The sequence below is a fragment of the Bos javanicus genome, chromosome 11 (genome assembly GCF_032452875.1).
Source record: "Bos javanicus breed banteng chromosome 11, ARS-OSU_banteng_1.0, whole genome shotgun sequence".
In the NCBI taxonomy this organism is placed as follows: Eukaryota; Metazoa; Chordata; class Mammalia; order Artiodactyla; family Bovidae; genus Bos; species Bos javanicus.
In genome coordinates this window covers 397,666-425,431 of record NC_083878.1, presented here as the reverse complement: position 1 = coordinate 425,431, position 27,766 = coordinate 397,666, and the positions used below count along the sequence as shown (strand labels likewise).

The following is a 27,766-nucleotide window of genomic DNA, read 5'->3' as shown; positions in this document are numbered from 1 at the left end:
TAGCAAGAGACACTGTTCCATTTTATTTATAACGGTAGGAAAATGGAAACAACTTTTTTGTCCAAAAACAGGAAATGGGTTTTAAAACATCAAACCACAATTTAAAACAAAGCTATGAGCAACCATTAACAACATGTTGTGAATGTATTTAATGACATGAAAAGAGTTAACTGTGTATTTACTGTCTACTCTCCGGATGTCTTCTATGAGAAACCTGATGGTTTTCTCTCTTCAAACTCCTATACCTCTTCATCCGTCCTTACTCAGTCTAACCTTGCTTCCTATTTTATTAAGAACATGCAATCACTCAGAAAAGACCTCTGCAACTTACTACCATAACATCTGCCCACCAGCTGGCATCTCTGTCATATACACTCCTCCTGTTTCAATGGCTGGAACCATCTTGGTGGAGACCAACCCTTCACTAATTAGACACCACGTTCTGTCCCTCTGCACTGTCCACGGAAGAGTTGCACTTCACTGTAATGACACAAGGGGGCGCTCTACATCAGGAATCTTGTAAACCACTCCAAATCAAGTCTTGAATTAGTCTCCAACAGGCACAGACACAAGCACTCTTCATCCATACAAAGCTACAGAAGAAAAAACAAAAACACATTAGCTGGGGATTTCCCTGGTGGTCCAGTGGTTAAGACCCTGTGCTTCCAATGCAGGGGGCAAAGGTTTGATCCCTGGTTGGGGAACTAAGATCCCACATGCCATGCAGTGTGGCCAAAAAGACCAAGAAAAAAAAAATATCAGTTGGTAAAAATTATCAGCTTAGCCACACACCCCACCTCTAAAACTACTGGAAAAAAAAAAAAAAAAAAAAAGCTAAACTAAACTAACAAAGTAAAAGACTCCAAAATAGTCAAGATGCTCCTGAAGAACAACATTAGAAAAATTATCAAACTGTGTGGTGTGCTGCTCAATCATGTTGGACTCATTGCGACTCCATGGACTGTAGCCCACCAGACTTCTCTGTAAATGGAATTTTCCAGGCAAGAATACTGGAGCAGGTTGCCATTTCCTACTCCAGGGCATCCTCCCAACCAGCGATCAAGCCCACGTCTCGCGTCTCCTGCATTGACAGCAGATTCTCTATCAAACTATATCAAAATCCAGTAAAGCTCCAGTAATTAAAGCAGTAGAGTATCAGAGAAACAGACAAAAGGAGCAGACAGAGATCCCAGAAATACACCTCCATTTGAAGAAACCCAATATACGACAGGGGCTATTACACATCAGTGGGGAAAGCAGTCTTTTCAGTTGAATGGTCTGGGAGACTCGTTTTCCATATGGGGAAAAAAAAAGAAAATCAAGTCTTTATCGCACACCCTGTTAAAAAAAAATCAATTAGTCTTAATTCTTCCATTTTCCCTACACCCATAGCCACTCTCTTTTTCCTGAAATCAGTCCAATATACAAATACAGGCAAGAGATTAACAGCATTTCACTAAAGCTGAAGCTCAAAAGCTAGTAAGCATAAACAAAGATGTACAACTTTATGAAAATAAAGCTATGTGATACCATTTCTACATCCAATAAACTGGTCAAAAATTTAAAATCCTGACAATCAAAGCATTGCTGAAGGTCAGTTCAGTTCAGTCGCTCAGTCATGTCTGACTCTTTGTGACCCCATGAACTGCAGCACGCCAGGCCTCCCTGTCCATCAACAACTCCCGGCGACCATCCAAACTCATGTCCACTGAGTCAGTGATGCCATCCAACCATCTCATCCTCTGTCGTCCCCGTCTCCTCCTGCTCTCAATCTTTCCCAGCATCAGGGTCTTTTCAAATTAGTCAGCTCTCTGCATCAGGTGGCCAAAGTACTGGAGTTTCAGCTTCAGCATCAGTCCTTCCAGTGAACACGTAGGACCGATCTCCTTTAGGATGGACTGGTTGGATCTCCTTGCAGTCCAAGGGACTCTCAAGAGTCTCTTCCAGCACCACAGTTCAAAAGCATCAATTCTTCGGCGCTCAGCTTTCTTTATAGTCCAACTCTCACATCCATACACGACTACTGGAAAAACCATAACCTTGACTAGATGGACCTTTGTTGGCAAAGTAATGTCTCTGCTTTTTAATATGCTGTCTAGGTTGGTCATAACTTTCCTTCCAAGGAGTAAGTGTCTTTTAATTTCACGGTTGCAATCACCATCTGAAGGGATTTTGGAGCTCCAAAAGACAAAGTCTGCCACTGTTTCCCCATCTATTTGCTATGAAGTGATGGGACCAGATGCCATGATCTTAGTTTTCTGAATGTTGAGGTTTAAGCCAACTTTTTAACTCTCCTCTTTCACTTTCATCAAGAGGCTCTTTAGTTCTTCTTTACTTTCTGCCATAAGGGTGGTGTCATCTGCATATCTGAGGTTATTGATATTTCTCCCAGCAATCTTGATTCCAGCTTGTGCTTCCTCCAGCCCAGTGTTTCTCAGGGTGTACTCTGCATAGAAGTTAAATTAGCACAGTGACAATATACAGCCTTGACATACTACTTTTCCTATTTGGACCCAGTCTGTTGTTCCAAGTCCAGTTCTAACTGTTGCTTCCTGACCTGCATACAGATTTCTCAAGAGGCAGGTCAGGTGGTCTAGTATTCCCATCTCTTTCAGAATTTTCCAGTTTATTGTGATCCACACAGTCAAAGGTTTTGGCATAGTCAATAAAGCAGAAATAGATGTTTTTCTGGAACACTCTTGCTTTTTTGATGATCAAGCGGATGTTGGCAATTTGACCTCTGGTTCTTCTGCTTTCTAAAACCAGCTTGAACATCTGGAAGTTCACGGTTCACCTATTGCTGAAGCCTGGCTTGGAGAATTTTGAGCATTACTCTGCTAGAGTGTGAGATGAATGCAATTGTGCGGTAGTTTGAACATTCTTAGGCATTGCCTTTGTTTGGGATTGGAATGAAAACTGACCTTTCCAGTCCTGTGGCCACTGCTGAGTTTTCCAAATTTGCTGGCATATTGAGGGCAGCACTTTCTCAGCATCATCTTTTAGGATTTGAAATAGTTCAACTGGAATTCTATTACCTCCACTAGCTTCGTTTGTAGTGATGCTTCCTAAGGCCCACTTGACTTCACATTCCAGGATGTCTGGCTCTAGGTGAGTGATCACACCATAGTGATTATCTGGGTCGTGAAGATCTTTTTCATACAGTTCTTCTGTGTATTCTCGCCATCTCTTCTTAATATCTTCTGCTTCTGTTAGGTCCATACCATTTCTGAAGGTGGAGCTACGGAATTTCTTTTACACAGTTGGTGGGAATAAAAACTGTAAGAACTACTTTAGAAAAGACTGGCATTATCCTAAGTTTTTTTTTTTTAACTGGAAAAAAATTGCTTTATAATGTTATATTGGTTTCTGCTGTACCACAATGTAAATCAGGCATAAGTATACACATTATCTTAAGTTTTAAGATGATAGAACAATTCTATTTCCTGATTCATACTCAGGACAACTCACACACATTTCCCTCAAAAGACAGGTAAAACACTTATTTATAATACGAGTTTGTATTTTAAAAATTAAAAATAACCTCAATGTCCATCAGCAGTAGAATGTCTAAATAAATTGTAATATACTCATAGAAAAAAATTCTATACAAGAGTACAAATGAATGACAGCTGCACACATATACATGAATGAATTTAGAAGCATAATGATGACTAAGAATAGCAAGTCACCAATAAATATCGACTATGATACTGTTTAAAATAATATCCAAACCCAAGCATAATATTCAGTTAACCTTACATATTTGGTAAATCTACAAAGAATAAAACAAGAGAATAAAAATACAAAAAGATAGTGACAAATCCAGACTGGGAAGTAGATCCACAGAGACCCACATATATATCTATTTATATGTATCAAATATTGTATAATTTTTAAGTGGGGTAGGAGCGAGAAAAAGATTTCTATTTGAGAAAATATATATTCCCATGCCAATTTCTAGAGACATTTCAGAGGGGGGAAAAAAGTGTTAAATTTTAATTTTACCTTTTTCATCTATTTTATTTTCATGATGACTTCCTTTCAGGATCCAAAATCTAATATAGAGGGAAAAAAATTCACAATCATTTTCATGTACTATCTAATTCAGGTACATCATCATACTCTTGTAATTTCTTTTTTTTCTTCTTGTAATTTTCTAAAGACTCCTAAACCATTAATCCTAGTAATCACCTAATAATATTTACTAGAAGGGGAATTGGAAATAGAATTCTACATACATCATTTTTTCCATATATGCTTCATGGTAATAAACAACCAAATATTTGGTATAATTTCTAATTACAGGATAACTCTTCCTATTTCAAAACTAAAAGCATTCAGAAATAAGGACCTTTGACTTTCCAATATTTGCATATGCTCAAGGGAGTTTTTGCCACAAGATTAAACAGTTTGGTTTCAAAAGAATCTTTTCTTTTCGCTCACATTTCAATTTAATTTTGAAGAGATTAGCTCCAACTCATACATGGAAACGAAAGGACATAAACGCCTATTATTTTTCAACTATCTTTTCTTACAATCTGAAAGAGCTTTTGAAGAAAACTTTGAAATAATCACTTGAGTATGCTTTGATGTAACTCTAAAATATTTATCAACCAATGATCCTTAACTTTCCTTCTAAGAGTGTATCAGGAGTACTATTTCTCCTATCTGCTTTGTTTTCCATTGGCTGACTTAGCTACTGAGGTCGCTAAATATACTAAAGTTTTAAAGAACATTCCAATTTATACCAGCAACAAGTATAAATTTTCCTTTAAGCTACAAGGAAAAACATACAAATGAATAATTATTTTCTATACTGAAGTAAGTTGTTAAATTATCAGTCCTAATATAACCCATATGCTAACCCATGAAGCACTCTGCTTAAATAAGTGTCTTTTTAAATTCCTACCCTTAGATTCAAACGTATTCTTTAAAAAAGAAAAACAAAAATTAAAATTGTACTTACTTTAGCCAACAGTTCTTGTGTTTCATCAGTCAATGGAGCATGTGAAAACTTGCAATGTTCTCCCTGATAACATTTTGCTCCTGTATGGTAAAACTTGCAAGGATATTCATGTAACTCAAGTGTTAAGGAAGAAAAAATTTTTAATCCTGCTAAAATAACTTATTATTAATCTAATAACTTTATTTTTCCTATATGAAGTTCTTTTCTACTAGTAGAAACATGAAATTCTCTATGTAAAATATGAGACGACAGGACTTCCCTGGTGGTCCAGTGGCTGAGACTCAGCACTCCCGATGCAGGGGTCCCAGGTTCAATCCCTGGTCAGGGAACTAAAGCCCACATGCTAAAGATCCCACGTGCTGCAACTAAGATCCAGGACAGCCAAATAAATTAATGAATTAAAAATAAAAAGATCCATTCTTAATAAAATAAAGTACAAGACAATAAATTATTAACTGGGTTACAAGAAAATTAACTTTAGGATGATTATATACATGAAGTTTATTGGCTATCACAGGACAAATTTCTCCCTCATAATCATTCTTCAACTACAGGTATGTTTCACTGATACGACAAAAGAGATGTGCATTTTAAATACTTTGAGAAATTTGACTATTTTTAAAGCATTCTTTTGGGGTGAGGGAATTAAAGTCAATAAAATTATGTGTCTTGCAAATCTGGATCCTTCATATATTAGACTTGTTTAAAATGGGATCCATATATACAACTCTGATATTACTTTCCAGGAAAAATTTCTCAAGTTAGGGTTTGAGATTCCTTATATTGAATGACTTAAAGGAAAACAACTTTTGTGGTGATCAAATGTGCAGTTATCCTAAAATGTTATGTTCCATGTTTTCATAGCGTGTCTAGACCATTTATACTCAAGAGTTAGGGTTACTCTTCAATTAAGGGACAATTAATCTCTATACAGCACAGAGTATAACAGAAAAGAATTACTCCCAAACTATGCAATTCCTGCCTCTTTTACGAAGTAGATTTCATGAATACAGATTTAATTCATGGATGTCACAGCAGAAATTCTGAGAATGTTCTCCTGGGACCTAAAATGAAAGGTCTCATGACCCTGTTTCACTACCCAGTTAGACAGGATGTACATTTGAGGGAATTTCTAAAGATTCTTTCTTGGGGCAAGAGGGTGGGGGAGGGAATCTGTGAACAATATAATCACTTCAATACCGAGTTGAGCTTAGATATATAATTTTGTCATGGTTAAAACACTGGTTTCATTCAAAATTTTACATTCATGTAAACATTTATGAAAAGTAAAGTTACTGTATCTTGTGATAAAGGATATTATGCAAATATAGGCAGTTTTCCCCTCTGGTACAATATCCTTGTACATAAAACTTACACATTTCCTTTTTCTTCTCTATCTCTGCATCATGATCAAATTTACATTGGTCTCCCTGGGCCAAAGGAAGAAACAAGGAAAAGCCATTATTTCTCACAGTTAAGCCATTACAATTCCTACTTAATTCTGGATAAGCAAATGATTCCAGAAGAAAACAAAGTCTTAGGTAGAAGCAGTATAGTCTGATTTTTAAAGAGCTATTATAACTGCATTGTATTACACATATTGGCTTGCAATTTGTCAAGTCCTTAACATTTTTAACACAAAGCATTTAAAAAAAATTATCTATTTTCAGAGACATAAAACAAGGTACACGAATTTCATGGTCTAATGGTATTAAAATCATACAGAGTCTGTTCTCTTATCACTGTGGAATTACATTACTACTTTCTTAAATACAAAACAATATTTCAGTAAAATTTTCTACTTGAAACCTTTCCAGAAAGAAAACAGTTCTAAAATTATACAGGTATGCTTTTGGAGTGTCTAACAGAAACTGGTTTTAGAACATTTTTGCTATACCTTACATCTTAATGTATTTTTGCTTACACTATACCTTAATACACTTCCTTTCAAGAAAGTATTTACAAATTTGCTTTCCCTGGCGTTGCACCGTATGTTGGTTGATGAACCCCTGACTCATTCTCACAGGCTGCTGCTGCTCTTTAGATTTCCCATTCTATGAAAACAAAATCAAAAAACTCAATGTGAAAAATAAGAGATTAAACATTTGATTCCATTGTACAAAGTTATCTTAAACTACCTTTTAAAACATTAAAAAGTAACTCTTCTGAATTGCCCTTCAGGTAAGACTTGGATTTTTGTATATCATTTGAAACAAATGAATGACTGTCAGTTTCAGTATCATTCCATCACTGAACATTAGTGTTTGTTCAATCTGAATTTTTATTGTATCTTCACTGTATGCTAACTGTCTGGCTCTTTGCGACCCCATAGACTGAAGCCCGTCAGGCTTCTCTGTCCATGGAATTCTTCAGGCAAGAATCCTGGAGTGGGCTGCCATTTCTTCCTCCAGGGGATCTTCCCAACCCCAGGGATCGAACCTGAGTTTCCTGCAGCTCCTGAATTGGTAGGTGGATTCTTTACCTACCAATTCTTTCTTATTGCACCATCTGAGATTTTATTGTACTTGACCTCACTTAAAAAATTAAAAAATTTTTAAAAGCTAAGTTCCACTCATTGTGATAAACAGTGAAGTCTAAGAACAAGGCTCTTTAGAACACTAGGGACACAATGGAGTATTACTCAGCCATTAAAAAGAATACATTTGAATCAGTTCTAATGAGGTGGATGAAACTGGAGCCTATTATACAGAGTGAAGTAAGCCAGAAAGAAAAACACCAATACAGTATACTAACGCATATATATGGAATTTAGAAAGATGGTAATGACAACCCTGTATGTGAGACAGCAAAAGAGACACAGATGTATAGGACAGTCTTTTGGACTCTGTGGGAGAGGGAGGGGGGGATGATTTGGGAGAATGGCACTAAAACATGTATAATATCATATAAGAAATCAATCGCCAGTCCAGGTTAGATACAGGAAGCTTGGGGTTGGTGCACTGGGATGACCCAGAGGGATGGGATGGGGAAGGAGGTGGGAGGGGGGCTCAGGATGGGGAACACGTGTACACTCGTGGCAGATGCATGTTGATGTATGGCAAAACCAATACAATATTGTAAAGTAAAAAAACAAACAAACAAAAAACAATTAAAGGTCATGCTACTTAAAAGCATAATAAATTACTGTAAATATGAATTATAAAACCATCAAAAAAAAAAAAAAAAAGGTAAAGCAACCAAAAGCAGTGTAACCTTTCATTTCAACGACAGGCCCACTAGGTGTGAGCTGAGTATACTGATGAGCTCAAATTAATGAACATAATTAGAAACAGACCCTTAAAGATGGTGATAAAGGTATGAAAACAAAAGGGGACTTTCATACAAAAATGAAAGGGGAATTTTATTACAGGTCTTTAGAAACATAAATCACTTTCAGCGTGTTAACTTGTGGTACAACTTACAGCATCTACATATGGTATTCCCACATACGGTCTTAGGAATTCCACAGGTACAAAGAAGGGAGCTGACTGCACACTTATGTGAGCTGCTCTGTAATAATGTCAAAACTCCACTCAGCACTATCAAAATTATGTGCCTAACAAGTATGCCAGTTTTAACTCTCGGTTTTATTTGATCATGTAATTGAATTCTGACAAATATGTTTACAATTTGTTTCTCATGTAGAAGAGCTGTCAGTTATGGTGGAATAATCACTTGAGTCAATCTAAACCAAAGGAAAGGGAACACTGCCTGAGTGCAGCCCTGCCTGGCCCTGGGTGACTATATACAGTTACCTAAACCCTATGGCTTCATATTCGTCTTTTGTAAAATAAATTTTATGTAAATACATTTCAGTTTATAATATTTGGTGTTTCTAATATTTTACCAAGCCCTAATTCTTGTCTCCTAAACCAAGCCTAACAAATGGCTGCCATCCAGCTCAGAAGCCCTCCGAAAAGTAGAGTCCAAAAGAGTCACTTACTGCTCTACTGTGATTACATCTGCAGACCAAGGAAGAAGAAGAACTTCTAGAAAGCAAAATCAAAATACCAGAGGGGGTGGGGGGTCTGGTGTCTGGAAGGGGGTGTCTCAAAAATATTGATTTTTAATTTTCAGAGGGAGTCAAAAACCAATAGACCAATGGCCGCTGGCATGCCCTCACAGCTATCTAGGGACTTTCCTGGCAGTCCAGTGGCTTGGGCTTCCCAAGTGGCGTGGTGGTAAAGAATCCACCTGTCAGTGTAGGAGACACAGAGATGTGGGTTCAATCCCTGGGTCGGGAAGATCCCCTGGAGGAGGAAATGGCACCCACTCCAGTATCTCTGCCTGGGAAACCCCATGGACAGAGGAGCCTGGCGGGCTACAGTCCATGGGGTTGCAAAGAGCTGGACGTGACTGAGCACACATGCACATATGGCTGTCTTCTCTTTTCCTTGCTTCCCACATCTGTTTTTCCACAGTCATCGACAGCACAGCACTCAGAAATCAGGGGGCTTGTGCGTATGTATTCAGGGGCAGCAGGTACGACACTAAGGTTTGAGCGTGAGGAAGGGAGCCTAACGGTGAGAAGGAAGCATGTGGGGAGCCCGCTGAGGGTAAAGGAGGCCCCACTGAAGTGTGAGATGCAGTGCCTTCCGACACATGTGGATTCTCATACCTGGTCCTGTGAGCCACTGCTCCTCAGGGAAGCATTTCCTTTGTCTCCTGGGCCAGGACACTTTCGCTTCATTTTCTTCTTTTTACCATTCTTGTGAACAGCTTTAAGGTTTATATTTTTTTGCTTAATAGCTAAAAACAACAACAACAACAACAACAAAAATTTGACTTAAAGACAATATAAAACAATAACAGCAGTTTACTCTTAAGAGGGATATTCTTTAATAATGCAAGAAAAGTTCTCCACTATTCAAAAAGCAAAAACTGGGATGATGTGGACCTGTCTTTCCAGCAGCTCTGGGATTAATATACTCTGGATCCCAAATTCATTCCTTGTGAAAATATATAAGGCACTGCCAGGAAAAAAGCAAGATAATTAACGAAATCATTCTTGCAAGACACCAGCCCAGATTCTTTTTAAGTGTTCAAAGTACGATGGATCTCATTAGGAATTGCTATAGCACTGCAATAGTAAAAGCTTCAAAGGATCTCAAATATGGCTGTCAGATTATTCACTGAAAACATTTTATATAGATTAAGTTGATCTACAGATCCATTTTAAATAGAAAAACGTTTCAACAGGGAAAAAAATGAGAGGATTAAGAATTGTACTTACAATTGTCCCTTATTGTCGTATCTATGGCTTAATCTTAGTAATCTAAAAGAATATATTCCTGGGGGACTCCCCTGGTGGTCCAATGGTTAACAGCCTGCCTTGCAATGTGGGGAACATGGGTTTGACCCTTGGTCATGGAACTAAGACCCCACATGCCACGAAGCAACTAACACTTGATGCAGCCAAACAAATATTTATAAAAAGGAATATATTCCTGAGTTCAGTCTCATACACTATTATCCCAGTCTATTCTTCTTCAAAGGAAAGCAACCAGAAAAGGTATTTCCTGTCCTTCACATACGCTGAAGCCAGGGATTTAGCATTCTCCCTTGCAAAGTTGTCATGTCCTTTAAAATTATTTATTTATTTATATGGCCTTACTAGGCCTTAGCTGTGTACACAGGAGTTTTAGATGCCGCATATAGGATCTAGTTCCCTGACCAGGGATCGAACCTGGGCACCCTGTATTGGGAGTTCAGAGTCTTAGCTACTGGACCACCAGGGGAGTCCCAAAGTAGCCATCCTTTGAAAACTCTGCTGCACTCTCCACTCCTCCTGCAAACTGAGCATTTGTACACCAAGTGGCCGGCTCACATTTGATGTCAAGATCCAAGAAAATCTGATCTTATCATGAGATAAAATGCAGACCCCACCCCCAACTCCATCCATGGACAATGGTGACTACTCCTCCAGGTAACTTTAAATGATCTAACAACTTGACTCTTACCTTTCTTGGTCCCCTTTGCTGTCTCTTTCTTCACAGATTCTTCAGGACACAGTAAGGACTGAGTAACACTTGCCATCTCTTTAGCTTGTATGTACTGCTGAAGCTCCTTAGCGAAATTATCCTCTGGCTCCTGATTGCAGATGTCATCATCAGTATATGCATCATAGTCCTTACTTCTTGATTTCCTATGTTGCAAATTCTTCGGAGATGTAGAGCTTCTAGAGTGCCTAAACTAAGTAAAAATTAAATTTTCAAATTTAAAAACCTAGCATGATTTGAAACAATCTGGTCATGAAGGAGAAATAAAGACTGGCTGTGAACTGATCATTGTTGGAAGTTGACTGATGACAACACAAGGGTTTCATATGCTGTTCTTTCCACTTGTATGTATATGAAATTTTCCGGAATTAAAAAACAAAAACACATGCATCCATACTTAAAAGATGCTTTGAGGGAAGACTCAATCTGTTCACTGTGTGTACTTTACTAGATTGAAAGACTAAAGCCCCACAACTGAATTATTTGCTATAAAAGAACTACAGTAATATAGTCCACATTTTATTTCTCCCTTTGCATGGACCATCCTTTCACATGGTTTAATTCACTAACTTGTCATCGAGAGCAAGTAAACTAAAATGGCCCAACTGGAAATCCACCTCACCAGCTACCAAAGTCTACTTCCTCCCTTTAACTCGAAGCATTGCTGGCGGGGGATGTAGCAGCAATGATGACAAGAAACTGCCAAGCAGTCCAAGCAGCAGACACCTTCCAGCACTTGGTGCAGAAACATTCCCAAGTATGGGTTATGGGTGTCTATACTTGGAGACACCAGGGTTAATCAAGATTTATTATTACAACTGGTACAGACGATACATTTCAATTAAATGGTTTATGTGTAAAAGGCCCACTTGTCTAGTTCAGTCGCTCAGTCGTGTCTGACTCTTTGCAACACCAACGACTGCAGCATGCCAGGCTTTCCTGTCCATCACCAACTCCGGGAGCTTGCTTAAACTCATGTCCATCGAATCGGCAATGACATCCAAGCATCTCATCCTCTGTGGTCACCTTCTCCTTCTGTCTTCAATCCTGCCCAGCATCACCATGTTTTTCAATGAGTCAGCTCTGCATCAAGTGGCCAGAGTACTGGACTTTCACCTTCAGGATCAGTCCTTCCAATGAATATTCAGGACTGATTTCCTGTAGGATGGACTGCTTGGATCTTGCAGCACAAGGGACTCTCAAGTCTTCTCCAACACCACAGTATAAAAGCGTCAATTCTTCAGCGTTCAGCTTTCTTTATGGTCTAACACTCACATCCATACATGATTATTGGAAAGCCCATAGCTTTGACTAAACGGAACTTTGTTGGCAAAGTAATGACTCTGCTTTTTAATATGCTGTCTAGGTTTGTTGTAACTTTTCTTAAAAGGAGCAGGTGTCTTAATTTCATGGCTGCAGTCAACATCTGCACTGATTTTAGAGCCCAAGAAAATAAAGTCTCTCACTGTTTCCATTGTTTCCCCGTTTATTTGCCATGAAGTGATGGGACTGGATGCCACGATCTTTGTTTTCTGAATGCTGAGTTTTAAGCCAGTTTTTTCACTTTCACCAGGAGGCTTCTTTAGTTCCTCTTCTCTTTCTGCCATAAGGGTGGTGTCATCTGCATATCTGAGGTTATTGGTATTTCTCCCAGGAAACTTGATTCCAGCTTGTGTTTCACCCGGCCCAGCATTTCGAATGACATACTAGTCTGCATATAAGTTAAACAAGCAGGGTGACGATATACAGCCTTGACATACTCATTTCCCGATTTGGAACAAGTCCATTGTTTCATGTCCGGTTCTGTTGCTTCTTGACCTGCACACACTTTTCTCAGGAGATGGGTCAAGTGCTCTGGTATTCCCATCTCTTTAAGAATTTTCCACAGTTTATTGCGATCCACACAGTCAAAGGCTGTGGCATAGTAAATAAAGCAGAAATAGATGTTTTTCTGAAATTCTCCTGCATTTTCTATGCTCCAATGGATGTTGGCAATTTGATCTCTGATTCCCCTGCCTTTTCTCAAGCCAGCTTGAACATCTGGAAATTCACAGTTCACTTACTGTTGAAGCCTGGCTTGGAGAATTTTGAGCATTACTTTGCTAGAGTGTGAGATGAGTACAATTGCTTGGTAGTTTGAATATTCTTTGGCATTGCCTTTCTTTGGGATTGGAAAGAAAATTTACCTTTTCCAGTCCTGTGGCCACTGCTGAGTTTTCCAAATTTGCTGGCATATTGAGGGCAACACTTTCACAGCATTATCTTTTAGGATTTGAAATAGCTCAACTGGAATTCCATCACCTCCACTAGCTTTGTTCATAGTGATGCTTCCTAAGGCCCACTTGACTTCACATTCCAGGATGCCTGGTTCTAGGTGAGTGATCACACCATCGTGATTATCCGGGTCATGAAGATCTTTTTTGTATAGTTTCTCTGTGTATTCTTGCCACCTCTTCTTAATATCTTCTGCTTCTGTTAGGTCCATACCATTTCTGTTCTTTATTGTGCCCATCTTTACATGAAATGTTCCCTTGATATCTCTAATTTTCTTGAAGAGATCTCTAGTCTTTCCCATTCTATTGATTTCCTCTATCTCTTTGCACTGATCATTGATGAAGGCTCTTATCTTTCTTTGCTATTCTTTGGAACTCTGCATTCAGATGGGTATATCTCTCCTTTTCTGCTTTGCCTTTTACTTTTCTTTTTTTCTCAGCTATTTTTAAGGTCTCAGGCAACCATTTTCCTTTTGCATTTCTTCTACTTGGAGATGGTCTTGATCACAGCCTCCTATACTTGTCACAAACCTCCATCCATAGTTTATCAGGCACTCTATCAGATCTAGTCCCTTAAATCTATTCCTCACTTCCACTGTGTAATCATAAGGGGTTTGATTTAGGTCATACCTGAATGGTCTAGTGGTTTTCCTTACTTTCTTCAATTAAAGTCTGAATTTGGCAAGGAGTTCATGATCTGAGCCACAGTCAGCTCCCGGTTTTGTTTTTGCTGACTGTATAGAGCGTCTCCATCTTCGGCTGCAAAGAATATAATCAATCTGATTTCAGTATTGACCATGTGGTGATATCCATATGTAGAGTTGTGTCTTGTGTTGTTGGAAGAGGGTTTTTGCCATGACCAGTGCATTGTCTTAGCAAGTCTCTGTTAGCCTTTGCCCTGCTTCATTTTGTACTCCAAGGCCAAACCTGCCTGTTACTCCAGGTATGTCTTGACTTCCTACTTTTGCATTCCAGTCCCCTGTGATGAAAGGCCATCTTTTTGGGTGTTAGTTCTAGAAGGTCTTGTAGGTCTTCATAGAGCCATTCAACTTCAGCTTCTTTGGCATTAGTGGTTGGGGCATAGACTTGGATTACTGTGATATTGAATGGTTTGCCTTGGAAACTAACAGATATCATTCTGTTGTTTTTGAGATTTTAAGTTTATCACAGTAAACTGTGGAAAATTCTGAAAGAGATGGGAATATCAGACCACCTGACCTGCCTCTTGAGAAATATGTATGCAGGTCAGGAAGCAACAGTTAGAACTAGACATGGAACAGACTGGTTCCAAATAGGAAAAGGAGTACATCAAGGCTGTATACTGTCACCCTGCTTATTTAACTTATATGCAGAGTACATCATGAGAAACGCTGGGCTGGAGGAAGCACAAGCTGGAATCAAGATTGCCAGGAGAAATATCAACAACCTCAGATATGCAGACACCACCTTTATGGCAGAAAGTGAAGAAGAACTAAAGAATCTCTTGATGAAAGTCAAAGAGGAGAGTGAAAAAGTTGGTTTAAAACTCAGCATTCAGAAAACTAAGATCACGGCATCCAGTCCCATCACTTCATAGCAAACAGATGGGGAAAGAGTGGAAACAGTGACTGACTTTATTTTGGGGGCTTCAAAATCACTGCAGATGGTGACTGCAGCCATGAAATTAAAAGACACTTACTCCTTGGAAGAAAAGTTACGATAAACCTAGACAGCATATTAAAAAGCAGAGCCATTACTCTGCCAATGAAGGTCCATCTAGTCAAAGCTATGGTTTTTCCAGTAGTCATGTATGGATGTGAGAGTTGGACTATAAAAAAAGCTGAGTGCTGAAAAATTAACACTTTTGAACTGTGGAGTTGGAGAAGACTCTTTAGAGACTGCAAGGAGATCCAACTAGTCCATCCTAAAGGAAATCAATCCTGAAAATTCATTGGAAGGACTGAGGTTGAAGCTGAAACTCCAATACTTTGGCCACCTTATGGGAAGGGCTGACTCATTTGAAAAGACCCTGATACTGGGAAAGATTGAAGGCAGGAGAAGGGGATGACAGAGGATGAGATGGTTGGATGGCATCACCAACTCAAGGGGCATGAATTTGAGTAAAGTCCAGGAGCTGGTGATGGACAGGGCAGCCTGGTGTGCTGCAGCCCACGGGATCACACAGAGTCAGACATGACTAAGCCACCGTACTGAACTGCATTTTGGACTCTTCTGTCGACTATGAAGGCTACTCCATTTCTTCTAAGGGATTCTTGCCCACAGTACTAGTTATAATGATCATCTGAAATAAATTCACCAATTCCTAAAATGTTGATATTCACTCTTGCCATTTCCTATGTGACCACTTCCAATTTACTTTGATTCATGGACCTAACATTCCAGGTTCCTATGCAATATTGTTCTTTAAAGCATCAGACTTTACTTCTCTCACCAGTCACATCCACAACTGGACATTGTTTTTGCTTTGGCTCCGTCTCTTCATTCTTTCTGAAGTTATTTCTCCACTCATCTCCAGTAGCATATTGGGCACCTACCGACTTGGGGAGTTCCTCTTTCAGTGTTTTTGCCTTTTCATACTGTTCATGGGGTTCTCAAGGCAAGAATACTGAAGTGGCATGCCAGTCCCTTCTCCAGTGGACCATGTTTTGTCAGAACTCTCCACTGTGACCCGTCCATCTTGGGTGGCCCCACACGGCATGGCTTATAGTTTCACTGAGTTAGACAAGGATGTGGTCCATGTGATCTGTTTGGTTAGTTTTCTGTGACTGTGGTTTTCATTTCTGTCTGCCCTCTGATGGAGGACAAGAGGCTTGTGGGAGCTTCCTGATGGGAGAGACTGACTGGGGGGGAATCTGGGTCTTGTTCTGATGGGCAGGGCCATGCTCAGTACATCTTTAATCCAAATTTCTGTTGATGGGTGGGGCTGTGAGGATAACTACGTTTACTTTCGTTTCAGCCTTTCACATTATTTAGCAGGCATAGGGAGAACCAAAAAAATCATTTAAGTGCAACACTGCACATGAAGTTTAAGCACAACCATGGGATTCTATTCAGTGCACCTGAATCAAAACATTACAAGGATCCAGATGAGTGATATCACATGTCCCCCCACCTCACCTCCACCCCACATGACCCACAGGCCTGCAATCCTGAAGCTGACCCTTTTCACTACAAGCAGTAACAAAAGTGACTTACTTGTATTAAATGAAGAGATGAGATGACTTGGTAACATTATAAAACCAGGATGATCATCAGCTATGATGCTTTATTAGACATTAGAGAGAGTGAAAGTGTTGTCGCTCAGTCGTGTTCGACTTTGCCACCCCCTGGACTGTAGCCCAATGTGCTCCTCTGACCGTGGGATTCTCCAGGCAAGAACACTGGAGTGGGTTGCCAAGCCCTCCTTCGGGGGTCTTCTTGACCCAGGGATTGAACCAACATTTCTTATATATCTCTGGCATTCACAGGCAGGTTCTCTACCATCCGAACCACCAGGGAAGCCCATACGTTAGAGAAGCATTTCTAATTGACATTCTTTTCAGAGGGCACTGAGATATACAAGATATTAACACAATGATTGCTTAAATATGTCCTCATGCAGCTGCTATAAACTCATTGCTCTGATGTCTGTTGTTCTCTATATAACTTAGAAACTATAAGAATACAATATTACAACTTATCCCCCTTTCATAAGAAAGTCTGAAGTATTTATCTCCTCTTTTAAGTGAAAGATTTTCTTGTGCTTGATTCAGAATGCTTTACAGAACTAGTATGGCCTCCTGAAATTCCACAGAAATAAAAGTACAGAAATGTAGAAATTAATAGTCTCAAAAGAGTGTGTGCATAAGGAGCGGGGGAAATGAAGTACAATTTGTCAGGAAGGAATTAAGAAGGGTTCAACAGATTCCTGGCAAATTTTTGACAAACATAAAGCAAGCTATAATTTGGAGGTTGGGCTTAGGTTGCAGTGTGAGAAACAGGGCTATAAACGAGAATGAATTAAAATGCTATATAAAAAAACCAAAAACAAAGCTATTGTAACAAATTATCTCTGATCACCCCCTCTCAACCCAGAATATAATCAAACAAAAATTTACCCCATGCAAAAATGAGGGTTATTCTCTAAAGAAATTTATTAAAATGTCTGATAAAGGCCAAGTCTTCTTGTACGAGTACTAAGACCCCAGAATGAAATCCTTTACATTCTGACATATGGGAACAACTTCCATCAGAAAAACACTCCATTCTCTATTCTGTATCACGGGTTCGTAACCTGCTGTCCAGAGATGCACACCCCCCTCCCGCCTGCCCCTGGCCAAGGGTCTATGGACAGAATGATAGAATTCAATGGACTTGGATGAGAATAAAAATCACATGTTAACTTTCATCAACCTCTAAATTGACATTTTAGCATTTTCTTCTGTTTTGAACACTGGCTGCAAACCACAGTAGTACCAGCAGTAGCTGCAACTGTCACGAACAGAAATCACAGGGACTTTTACACATTATACTTAGTGCAGATCTCAAAGTATATTATGTTTTATGGTCATCACTTTGTCAACATAATATTTAGACCTAAAACATAGTAATGAGACCTACTGTTGGATCTAATTATTTAGTGTATCAACAAAGATATACTAAATAATTGTGTATCTTTGTTGATACACTAAATAATTGTGTAAGAAATTACTCTTACCTCATTTCTTAATATTATGATAACTGTGTTTCAATAAAATCAACTTCCATTATAACCCAACATATTTTATTTTATTCACTTAAAAACATTATTCTGAGAAAGGGTCCAAGAGCTTTGCCAGACTGCCAAAGGGGATACATGGCACATAAAGAGTTAAGAACTATTATGCTGCTGGACGGAGAAGGCGATGGCACCCCACTCCAGTACTCTTGCTTGGAAAATCCCATGGACAGAGGAGCCTGGAAGGCTGCAGTTCATGGGGTCTCCAAGAGTTGGACACGACTGAGTGATTTCACTTTCACTTTTCACTTTCAGGCACTGGAGAAGGAAATGGCAACCCACTCCAGTGTTCTTGCCTGGAGAATCCCAGGGACGGGGGAGCCTGGTGGGCTGCCATTTATGGGGTCGCACAGAGGCCGACACGACTGAAGTGACCCAGCAGCAAAGAAAAACAAAAGCAGGGCTTCGCTGGTGGCTCGGTGGTAAAGACAATGCAGAAGACACAGGATGAATCCCTGATCCGGGAAGATCCTACCTGCTACAGAGCAACTAGGCCCGGAGCCACAACTGCTGAGCCTGTGTTCTAGAACCCACGCTCTGCAACAGAAGCCTCTGCAATGAGAAACCTGAGAACAAAGCGAAAAAGATCTAGAGAATAAAACAAAAAAGCAGGAAAAAGAGAAAACCTGACCGAGAAGAAGAAAAACAATCAAGAAAAAGAAAAGAACACAAAAATTTTAAACAAATACACAAAGGTATCAAGATGGGTTTTTTTTTTTTAATGCTAGAAAGTTGTAACAAAAAAAAAAAAAAGAAAGTTGTAACAAGACAGCAGAACAAGAGAGAACTCTTGAATCATTAAATTATGACTCATGAAATGAAGATAAACAGAAAGAGTAAGTTTCTCAGAATATAAAGATAAAAGACAAAGAATAAAAATAAAACAAATTCCTTGTGCATGAAGGGTATGAATAGTCTCACCAAATACTCAAGCACAATGAATGAGAAGATTCATAGTCTCTAATAATACTGAGAATAAAGAGAAGAATCTAAAAGCTCCCAGAACAGGATGGTTGCAAAGCGACTAGAACCAGACTGGCAAGACTCGCACTAGCGACACGGACAGCAGCAGACAATGGGGCAAATAACCTCAGGCTGAAGTCTACTTCAGCCAAAATACCTATCAGCTGTGAGGATAAAGTCAGTATTTTCAGAAACGTTTACAAGAACTCAAAAGCTTTATCCCATGCATTCCTATATAACAGAACATGCCAGCTAAATGAAAATAAGTTACAAATAGTGCTTAAAAAAAAAAAAAGATGTAATTCACAAAAGCCTCACCAGACACCCAGCATTAAATCTAACAAAAGGTAAGTAAGGTATCTACAAACAAAATTATAAAACACTGCTAAGACAATTAAAAGAGAACCTAAAGACTGGACAATCTAATATTCTAAAGATGTCAATTCTCTCCCAAATGATCTACAGTTTCAATGCATTCCCAAGTTAAAGTCCCAGCAGGGTTTTCTGTGGAACTTGACAAACTATTTCTAAAATTTATATGGAAATACGAAGGGCTGAGAATAGCCAAGACAGTTAAAGAAGAAAAACGTGAGATGACTGACTTGCTTGATATCCAAACTCATTATAATTAAGTTGTACTAATTAATACAATGTGGTCTTGAGGGGAGGGGTAGATACATAAATCAGTGGATGAGAACAGAGACTCTAGAAACCGATCCATCAGAACACAAACACTTTTTTTCCAAACACTTGATTTTTGACAATAGTGACACTGAAGATTTATGGGGGAAAACAACAGCCTTTTCCCCCAATGAATGGTGTTGGAACAACTGGGTAGGATAATGAAAAAAAAGTAACCCAAAATTTGTCCCCTCTGCTGCTGCTAAGTCGCTTCAGTTGTGTCCAACTCTGTGTGACCCCCATAGATGGCAGCCCACCAGGCTCCCCCGTCCCTGGGATTCTCCAGGCAAGAATACTGGAGTGGGTTGCCATTTCCTTCTCCAATGCATAAAAGTGAAAAGTGAAAGTGAAATCACTCAGTCATGTCCAACTCTTGGAGACCCCATGAACTGCAGCCTTCCAGGCTCCTCTGTCCATGGGGTTTTCCAGGCAAGAGTACTGGAGTTGGGTGCCATTGTCTTCTCCGTCCAGCAGCATAATAGTCCTTAACTCTTTATGTGCCACATAAAGCATTAACTATGAAAAAAATATTAATAAACTTGAATACATTAAAATCATTAACCTTTTATCAAAAATTGCTATTGGGAAAAAAGCTACAAAATGAGCTGATACCTGCAAGACATAAATCCACACGGGGGAAAAAAATCCCCTATATCCAGAATAAAGAAAAAAGAAAAAAAAGGTATAAAGACTTAAAACTGGCACACAAAAAAGGGAAATCTAAATTGGACAAATATGAAAAGATGCTCCATCTTAAAAGTAATCAATAAAATGCAAACTAAATGACAATGAAGGTATCTCACCAGATGGCAAAATTTAAGAAAGTGTGGAGATACCTGTGTAGAAATACAGAGTCTCATTACACCGCCTTTGGGAATAAAAATCAGTAGAAAGACTCTGGAATACAGCTTGGCATCATGGTAAAGGGAAAGATGCTTATCCGCTAAGACCCGGTGGTTCTACTCCAAGGTAACTGCAGAGGAGATGTGCGGCAGGATACAACTGAGATGCAGCAGCACTAATCACAACCTTCAAAGCTGGAAGTGAGGCCAAATGTCCACCAATGCCAGCACCTAGTATACTCAAATAATGGAATGCTATGCGGCTGAGAAAATGAACAAATAAGAATACACCACTTGTGTGCACTATGCATATTCTATAAGTATACATTATGCATACTATGAGTCTTAAAAATATAACGTTAAGAGAAAGGAAACAAAAGGACACATACAACACTATTCTATCTAGTGCAAAAACAGCCACGAGAAAACGGCACTCTAAGGAGGACAGCATTAGTAGGAAAACTGCAAAGAACAAGCAAGTGATTCGTGCACAAGTTGGGATAGTAGTCACCTCTGGAAGGAGAAAAAGGAACACGACTGAGAAAAGGAGAGCTGCACAGTGTCTACTTGAGTTCACTTTTTAATTAGCTGTGATACACTTACGTTTTATCCACTTGTAAGGAAAGAGCCTGGCCTGAAGTAAGCCTACTGACAAGTAACCTAGGTGTCTACATTCTCACAGTATTGTTTCTGAGAACCTCCTTAAGATAACCACAGAAGGTTGTATCTGCCTGTATCCTGTATGGGGTTATATATGTACTGGGGAACTTTAAGTGGGCACAAAGGACTGGGGCTTATGCGATTAATATTACAATTTTTTAAAGTAATATTAGTTACTTATTTTGGCTGTGCTGGGTCTTCACCACTGTGCTCAGGCTTTCCCTAGCAGCGAGGGGGGTGTTATCTGCAGCGCATGCGCGTCTCACCTCAGGGGCTCCTCTCGTCAGAGCACAGGTGCTAGACGCGAGGCTTGTGGGCTCCGAGCGTGGGTGCAGTAGCAGTGGTGCACAAGTTAGTGTCTGTTTGTTTTGCTGTGCTGTGTCTTTGCTGCTGCTCGGGCCTTTCTCTAGTTTCAGGCTTCTCAGTGCAGTGGCTTCTGTTGTGGAGCAGGGGCCCCGGCAGTTGTGGCCCATGGGCTCAGCAGCTGCAGCGCCCAGGCTCTATAGCACAGGCTCAACAGTTGTGGAGCACAACCTTAGGTGCTCTGCAGCATATGGAATCTTCCTTGAGGAGGGATCGAACCTGTATCCTCTGCCTTGGTGGGTGCATTCTTATCCACAGCACCACCAAGGGAGTTAAAAAATTTTTTTTAAGTATTAAAAATGTCTGGGAAATTCAAGCTATCATTTCTCAGTTTTAACTAGGGCTCTCGTCTACAGCAGCCATATATGCCCCAAAGGGCAAAAGAAGTTATGTACTTGGGTAGCTGAGAGGCCTTCTGAGATGAAGATGCTGTACTTTCTGCCCTGTATCCTTTTATAAAGCTGAGTATAACAGTATCATATTAAAGGCCATGTGTGTCTTGCAGATCTCACTGCCAATTTGAACTCATTCTTTTGTAGTGTGTTAAAGTTCACAATAACAAAGGTTCCAAAAGAGAAAAAGCAAGACAGAAGCAGATATTGGCTTTGCTGTGGGTTGGCTGTGTCCTCCCCAAATTGAAGTCCTAACCCCCAAGTCGGAGAAGGCAATGGCACCCCACTCCAGTACTCTTGCCTGGAAAATCCCATGGACAGAGGATCCTGGCAGGCTGCAGTCCAGGGGGTCGCTAAGAGTCAGACATGACTGAGCGACTTCACTTTCACTTTTCACTTTCATGCATTGGAGAAGGAAATGGCAAACCCACTCCAGTGTTCTTGCCTGGAGAATCCCAGGGACGGGGGAGCCTAGTGGGCTGCCGTCTATGGGGTCACACAGAGTCAGACACGACTGAAGTGACTTAGCATAACCCCCCAGTACCTTAGAACATGACCACATTTGGAAATAGGGTCATTATATGTATAATTACATATCACATTTAAGATCATACCACAGTTAAGATGAGGTCATTAGGATGGGCTTTAATCCAGTATGTCTAGTGTCTTTATAAAAGGGGGAACTTAGACACAGACCTATTCACACAGGGAGAATGCCTTTTGGAGCATGAAGGTAAAAATCAAGATGATGCTTCTGGAAGCCAAGCCAAGGGGGATCAAAGACCACCAGCAAGCCAACCAGAAGCTAGGGGAGAGGCATGGAACCGACTCTTCCTCACAGCCTTATGAAGGAACCAACCCTCCTAACAGCTTGCTCTTGGACTTCCAGCCTCAAGAACCACAAGACAATAAATTTCTGTTGTTTAATTCACCACTCAGTATGTGGTACTTTGTGATGGCAGTCCTAGCAAATTAGTACAGTCTTTAAGCTGTTAGTCACTAAGGCTAGCTAAGGTAGCAAATCAAAACTTTAATTTGAAAAGAAAGAAGTTTTTGAAATTGTTTACAACCACTTCATAGAGATAATCAGTTCATGTTAAATGACAACAAAGTTCTTAATTAATTTTTTAAAAGGCATAAACAGGTTTCCTTTGATATAAGTAACCTGGTCTCAAATGCTGCCTAAAGTGAGACAAACAGAATCTCTAATTAATTTCTCACACCCTTTCCTGTCTGTTTTTTTCAATACACCAACTTAATCTTACTTTTTTGGGCATTTGCTCACATTCCAGTTTTACTTTCCATTTTATTTTCTCTTCTTGTGTTTCTTCAACTTCTGTATCATCTATTTCACCACCGATTCTGTAGCAAAAATATCAAATAACACAAAAGGGTTTTCAACCTGAAAAGGGTTCATACCATAGCATTAATATCCACTGCTTTTGTTTACCTTCAACTTGCCCTCAAAGAAACTCCAAAATCAGATTCTACTTCAAATATTTCAGGGAAATGTACAGAATTATGATAAGCAGTAAATGTCAACATACATTTATGAGTAAACTGCAAAGCTGAAACTTTAAATTACATAACCTTCAGTTCAGTTCAGTCGCTCAGTCGTGTCCGACTCTTTGTGACCCCATGAATCCCAGCACGCCAGGCCTCCCTGTCCAGCACCAACTCCCGGAGTTCACTCAGACTCACGTCCATTGAGTCAGTGATGCCGTCCAGCCATCTCATCCTCTGTCGTCCCCTTCTCCTCCTGCCCCCAATCCCTCCCAGCATCAGAGTCTTTTCCAATGTCAACTCTTCACATGAGGTGGCCAAAGTACTGGAGTTTCACCTTTAGCATCATTCCTTCCAAAGAAATCCCAGGGCTGATCTCCTTCAGAATGGACTGGTTGGATCTCCTTGCAGTCCAAGGGACTCTCAAGAGTCTTCTCCAACACCACAGTTTAAAACCATCAATTCTTCAGCGCTCAGCCTTCTTCACAGTCCAACTCTCACATCCATACATGACCAGTGGAAAAACCATAGCCTTGATTAGATGGACCTTTGTTGGCAAAGTAATGTCTCTACATAACCTTAATAGTCAACTATTAGAAGCTATATAAATCATCTATTCGTTCAACAAAGACTGAGAATCCACCATATACCAGGCTCTGGGTCTTAAATCCTGGGATATAACAATGAAAAAGACCTTGTTTCACTTTCTGAGAACTTTCTATCTACTTGGGAGAAAGAAAGAAAGAAATTTCGGTATGGGGTGATAAGAACTGGTGTATATATGAGGAACATTTTAAACCTAAGATATGGGTACCAAAGGTTTTCTGAACCTAAAAGATAGGTAAGAATTGAAAACAAAGAGGAATGTCAGGGAGAAAAATATTTCAGGCAGAATTCAGGGTGCCTTCTGAGGTCAGAAGAGAGCCAAACTTACATTCAAGTGGGAAGATCAAAAAGGAATGTTGTTGGGACTTCCCCAGCGGTCTGGTGGTTAAGACTCTGCTTTCAATGCAGTTCGATCCCTGGCTGGGGAACTATGATCTATATGCTGCATGACGCGGCTAAGAATATATTTTTTAAAAAAAGAAAGAAAAGTTGTTCTCAAGGTCACTAGAACTGAGAAGCTGAACAAGCAGAGACTGTCTCAGATGACTACTAGAGGATATTCCAACAAAACTAAAAACAAACCTAAGAAAGATGAAAATGGGAACTATAAGAAACAAAGAGGCCAGTAAAATATACAGCTAAACCTAAATAATGGTAGATGCTGTAGACACAGGGTGGAGAAGGGAATGGCAACCCATTCCAGTATTCTTGCCTGGAGAACTCCATGGACAGAGGAGACTAGTGGTTGCAAGGAATCAGACACGACTCAGCGACTCACACACACAGACACAGGGGGCTGAAGACAAGTAGTGATTACGTGATAAAAGCTTAAGATCTGAGTTACACGCCAGACAAGGGCAAGGACTAGACAATTTCAGAACATGCTGCACGTGGAAAGTGCCGCCAGCACAGGACTGTGAACAGTGATGCTGCACTTCTTTCAGAGTTACGGCAGGAGCTGGGACGTTAGTTTCATCCAACCCAACAGTTACTACACTCATCTGTCCTGCGTCAGAGCTTCCGTCACATCCATCAGAAGAGGGACCAAGGCCACTGTTACAAGAGCCAATAAACCAAATACTGTGGACTAGCACTGGTCTAGTTTCCAGTCATGAACTGTCTTATATAGGAAGCACACTCTCCTTAGGCAGAACAATAATGTCAACAGCAACAGTAACAGTAGCGTCTGACGTGCTTTACGCCTACTCTGTGCCAGGTGCTGCTCCATGCACATTAGACACACCACAACAGCCCTCCACGTACATGCTATTGTTAAAAAGCCCATTTTACAGATGAGAAAATGAACACAGAATGTTTACAAAACATGTCAGAAATCTAGCAGAGCAGAACTGAGATTTGAGTTCAGGCAGGCAGAGCCAACTTCCTATTCAAAGTACCTACTAGGGACTTTGCTGGCAGTCCAGTGGTTAAGACTTCACACTGCCTCTGTGGGGGGCAAGGGTTCCATCCCTGGCCCGGAATTAAGATCTCGAATGTCACTTGGCCAAAAGAAAGAAAAAAAAAAAGGCAATTAAAATATTTACTAGCAGTAACAGTGTTAGTCAGTCAGGCCCGGCTCTTTGCGACCCCAGAGACTGTAGCTCGCCAGGCTTCTCTGTCTATGGGGTTCTCCAGGCAAAAATACCAGAGTGGGTAGCCATTCCCTTCTCCAGCGGATCTTCCCGACCCAGGGACTGAACACAGGTCTCCTGCATTGCAGGCAGATTTTTTACCATGTGAGCCACCAAGAAAGCCCCAAACTAGACAAAATCTTATATCCAAAATTGAACTCTTGATCCAATCACCCTACAATCTTAAACAGCAACTCTAACCTAATGACACAATCCAAAAACCTTGAAGTCGACCTTAATTCCTCTCTCATATTCCCCATCCAGTTTTCAAAATACAGCCTTACCTGATCACCTTTTTAAAAAAATCTAGCCATGTGCTTTTTATTGAGCTTCGCCCCAATTGCTCAGTAGTAAAGAATTCATCTGACAAATGCAGGAGACACCAGGTTCAATCCCTGGGTCAAGGAAGATCCTGGAAGAGGAAATGGCAACCCACTCCAGTATTCTTGCCTGGAAAGTTCCATGGACAGCGCAGCCTGGTGGGCTACAGTCCATGGGGTTTCAAAGAGTTGGACTGAACACGCTCTTTAAAAAAATTGTATTTATTTTTAATTATTTTTGGCTTTGCTGGGTCTTCCTTGCTACAGCATATACTTCAGTTTTGGAGCTCTGGGATCTCACTGCAGTGACTTCTCTTGCTGCAGGACACAAAGGCTTCAGTAACTGTGGTGCACACAGTTGCTCTGGGGCATGTGGGATCTTCCCTGACCAGGGATTGAACCAGTTTCCCAGACATTACAAGGCAGACTCCTAACCACTGGATCACCACAGAAGCCCCAGACTTGACCACTTCTTGCTACTAACCCTAACTACTAGCGGCCACTACAGTACTCTCAATCACCAGATGGTCCTGCTAATGTGTTAAGTCTCAGCTAAAAACCCTCCAATACTTACCCCTCACCTCACTCAAGGTAAAAGCCAAAGTCCTTATTATGGTAACTGCAAGTCCCTACACAATCTGCCCCTTCCCTTCCACACCCCATTCCAATACCTCTCAGGTTCTTCTCTTCCAGTCCCATCATTCTTCCTCTCCACTGCAGCTGTCTTTCTGGCCACTTTGCTCCCATCACAGCGGAATATTCTTCCCACTAGATAATCAACCTCTCTCGCTTCCTTCGAGCCCCTACTCAAATATTCCTCGTCAATATTACTAGTAAACGTTCCTTAACTACCTTCTTTAAAAGATCTACATCTTCCCTACCATCCCATCCTCCCTTACCCACTATCCAGCTTTCACTTTCTCCACGGCAGTCTCAGTACCTCTTTAAACATAAAGGAAATAATGCACCGCAATGTAGTTCGCTGCTTTATTATGGTCTTTAAGCTTTTTCAATGTACATCGGGAGACTAAAGGCAGACTACTCGCTGTTTATCCTTCACGACTCATCTTTTCTACCGAAGAGCGCCCAGCACGTGTAGTGAGAACCACAAATGTCCTCTGTCCTCCTTGAGCTGACGGTCTGGAAGGCAAACGCTACGGGGGCCGCAGGCGGGCTCCCTCCCAGCCAGAGGGACCTGGGCGCGGAGAACACGGAGCATACTGAACCTCCCCCGCCCCCACCCCGCTCGCCGCCTGAACCCCGCCGCTCCCCGGGCCTCTGGCCGCGGCGGTCTACGAACCGGGACCCAACCCCGGCTTCTAACTCCAGCCCCCGAACGACCTCTGGACGCCGGACCTCACGGCGCCGCCCCCGCGGACTCCCTGAGCAACTGAAGCGGAACCCGGCTGCAGTCCCTGCGTTAAAAGCATGAAGAGTAGCGGTCACCTTTGGTCAGAATTCGTGGTGGACTTCTTGCCAAGAGCCGGGTTTGGGGGTTTGGAGAAAAGATTCTCAAAATCCATCATTCTCTTCGGCGCCGGCGCCGGGCAGCTACCAAGAAACAAGCCCGGCGCGAGGAGGTCGCACGCGACGCTGCTCACCGCCCGCAGGTCACACCGCGCATGCGCTGTTCAATCCCTGCGCTGCGCAAGCCGGCGCTCTCCCCGCCCCAGCCGGTCTCCCCGCCCCCGCCGCTCTGCGCAGGCGCTGTGCTAATTCTGTTCAGTTACTTGTACCAACACTTTTTGAATACTTTATCCTAAATCGTTAGTAGAATTTTAAAACTTAGTCCTTGAGACTCTACTTTGGTG

The 27,766-nt window shown here is 40.8% G+C and overlaps 1 protein-coding gene across 2 annotated transcripts; it reads right to left on the bottom strand.

The window, feature by feature from the left end:
• Positions 1 to 27,608, bottom strand: ZC3H8 (zinc finger CCCH-type containing 8). 2 transcript variants are annotated; one of them, XM_061431414.1, is made up of 9 exons: positions 27,402 to 27,608; positions 23,161 to 23,257; positions 10,927 to 11,158; positions 9,585 to 9,715; positions 6,898 to 7,020; positions 6,285 to 6,396; positions 4,967 to 5,076; positions 4,006 to 4,055; positions 1 to 593 (listed from the first exon to the last, which is right to left on the bottom strand). In XM_061431414.1, the coding sequence occupies exons 1-8, from the start codon at positions 27,479 to 27,481 to the stop codon at positions 4,026 to 4,028; spliced, it is 915 nt and encodes a 304-aa protein (XP_061287398.1). In that variant the 5' UTR covers positions 27,482 to 27,608; the 3' UTR covers positions 1 to 593; positions 4,006 to 4,025. The 2 variants fall into 2 exon arrangements, with proteins under 2 accessions (XP_061287398.1, XP_061287399.1); XM_061431415.1 differs by lacking the exon at positions 23,161 to 23,257 and having other exon boundaries at positions 10,927 to 11,153.
• Between the last annotated feature and the right edge of the window lie 158 nt (positions 27,609 to 27,766).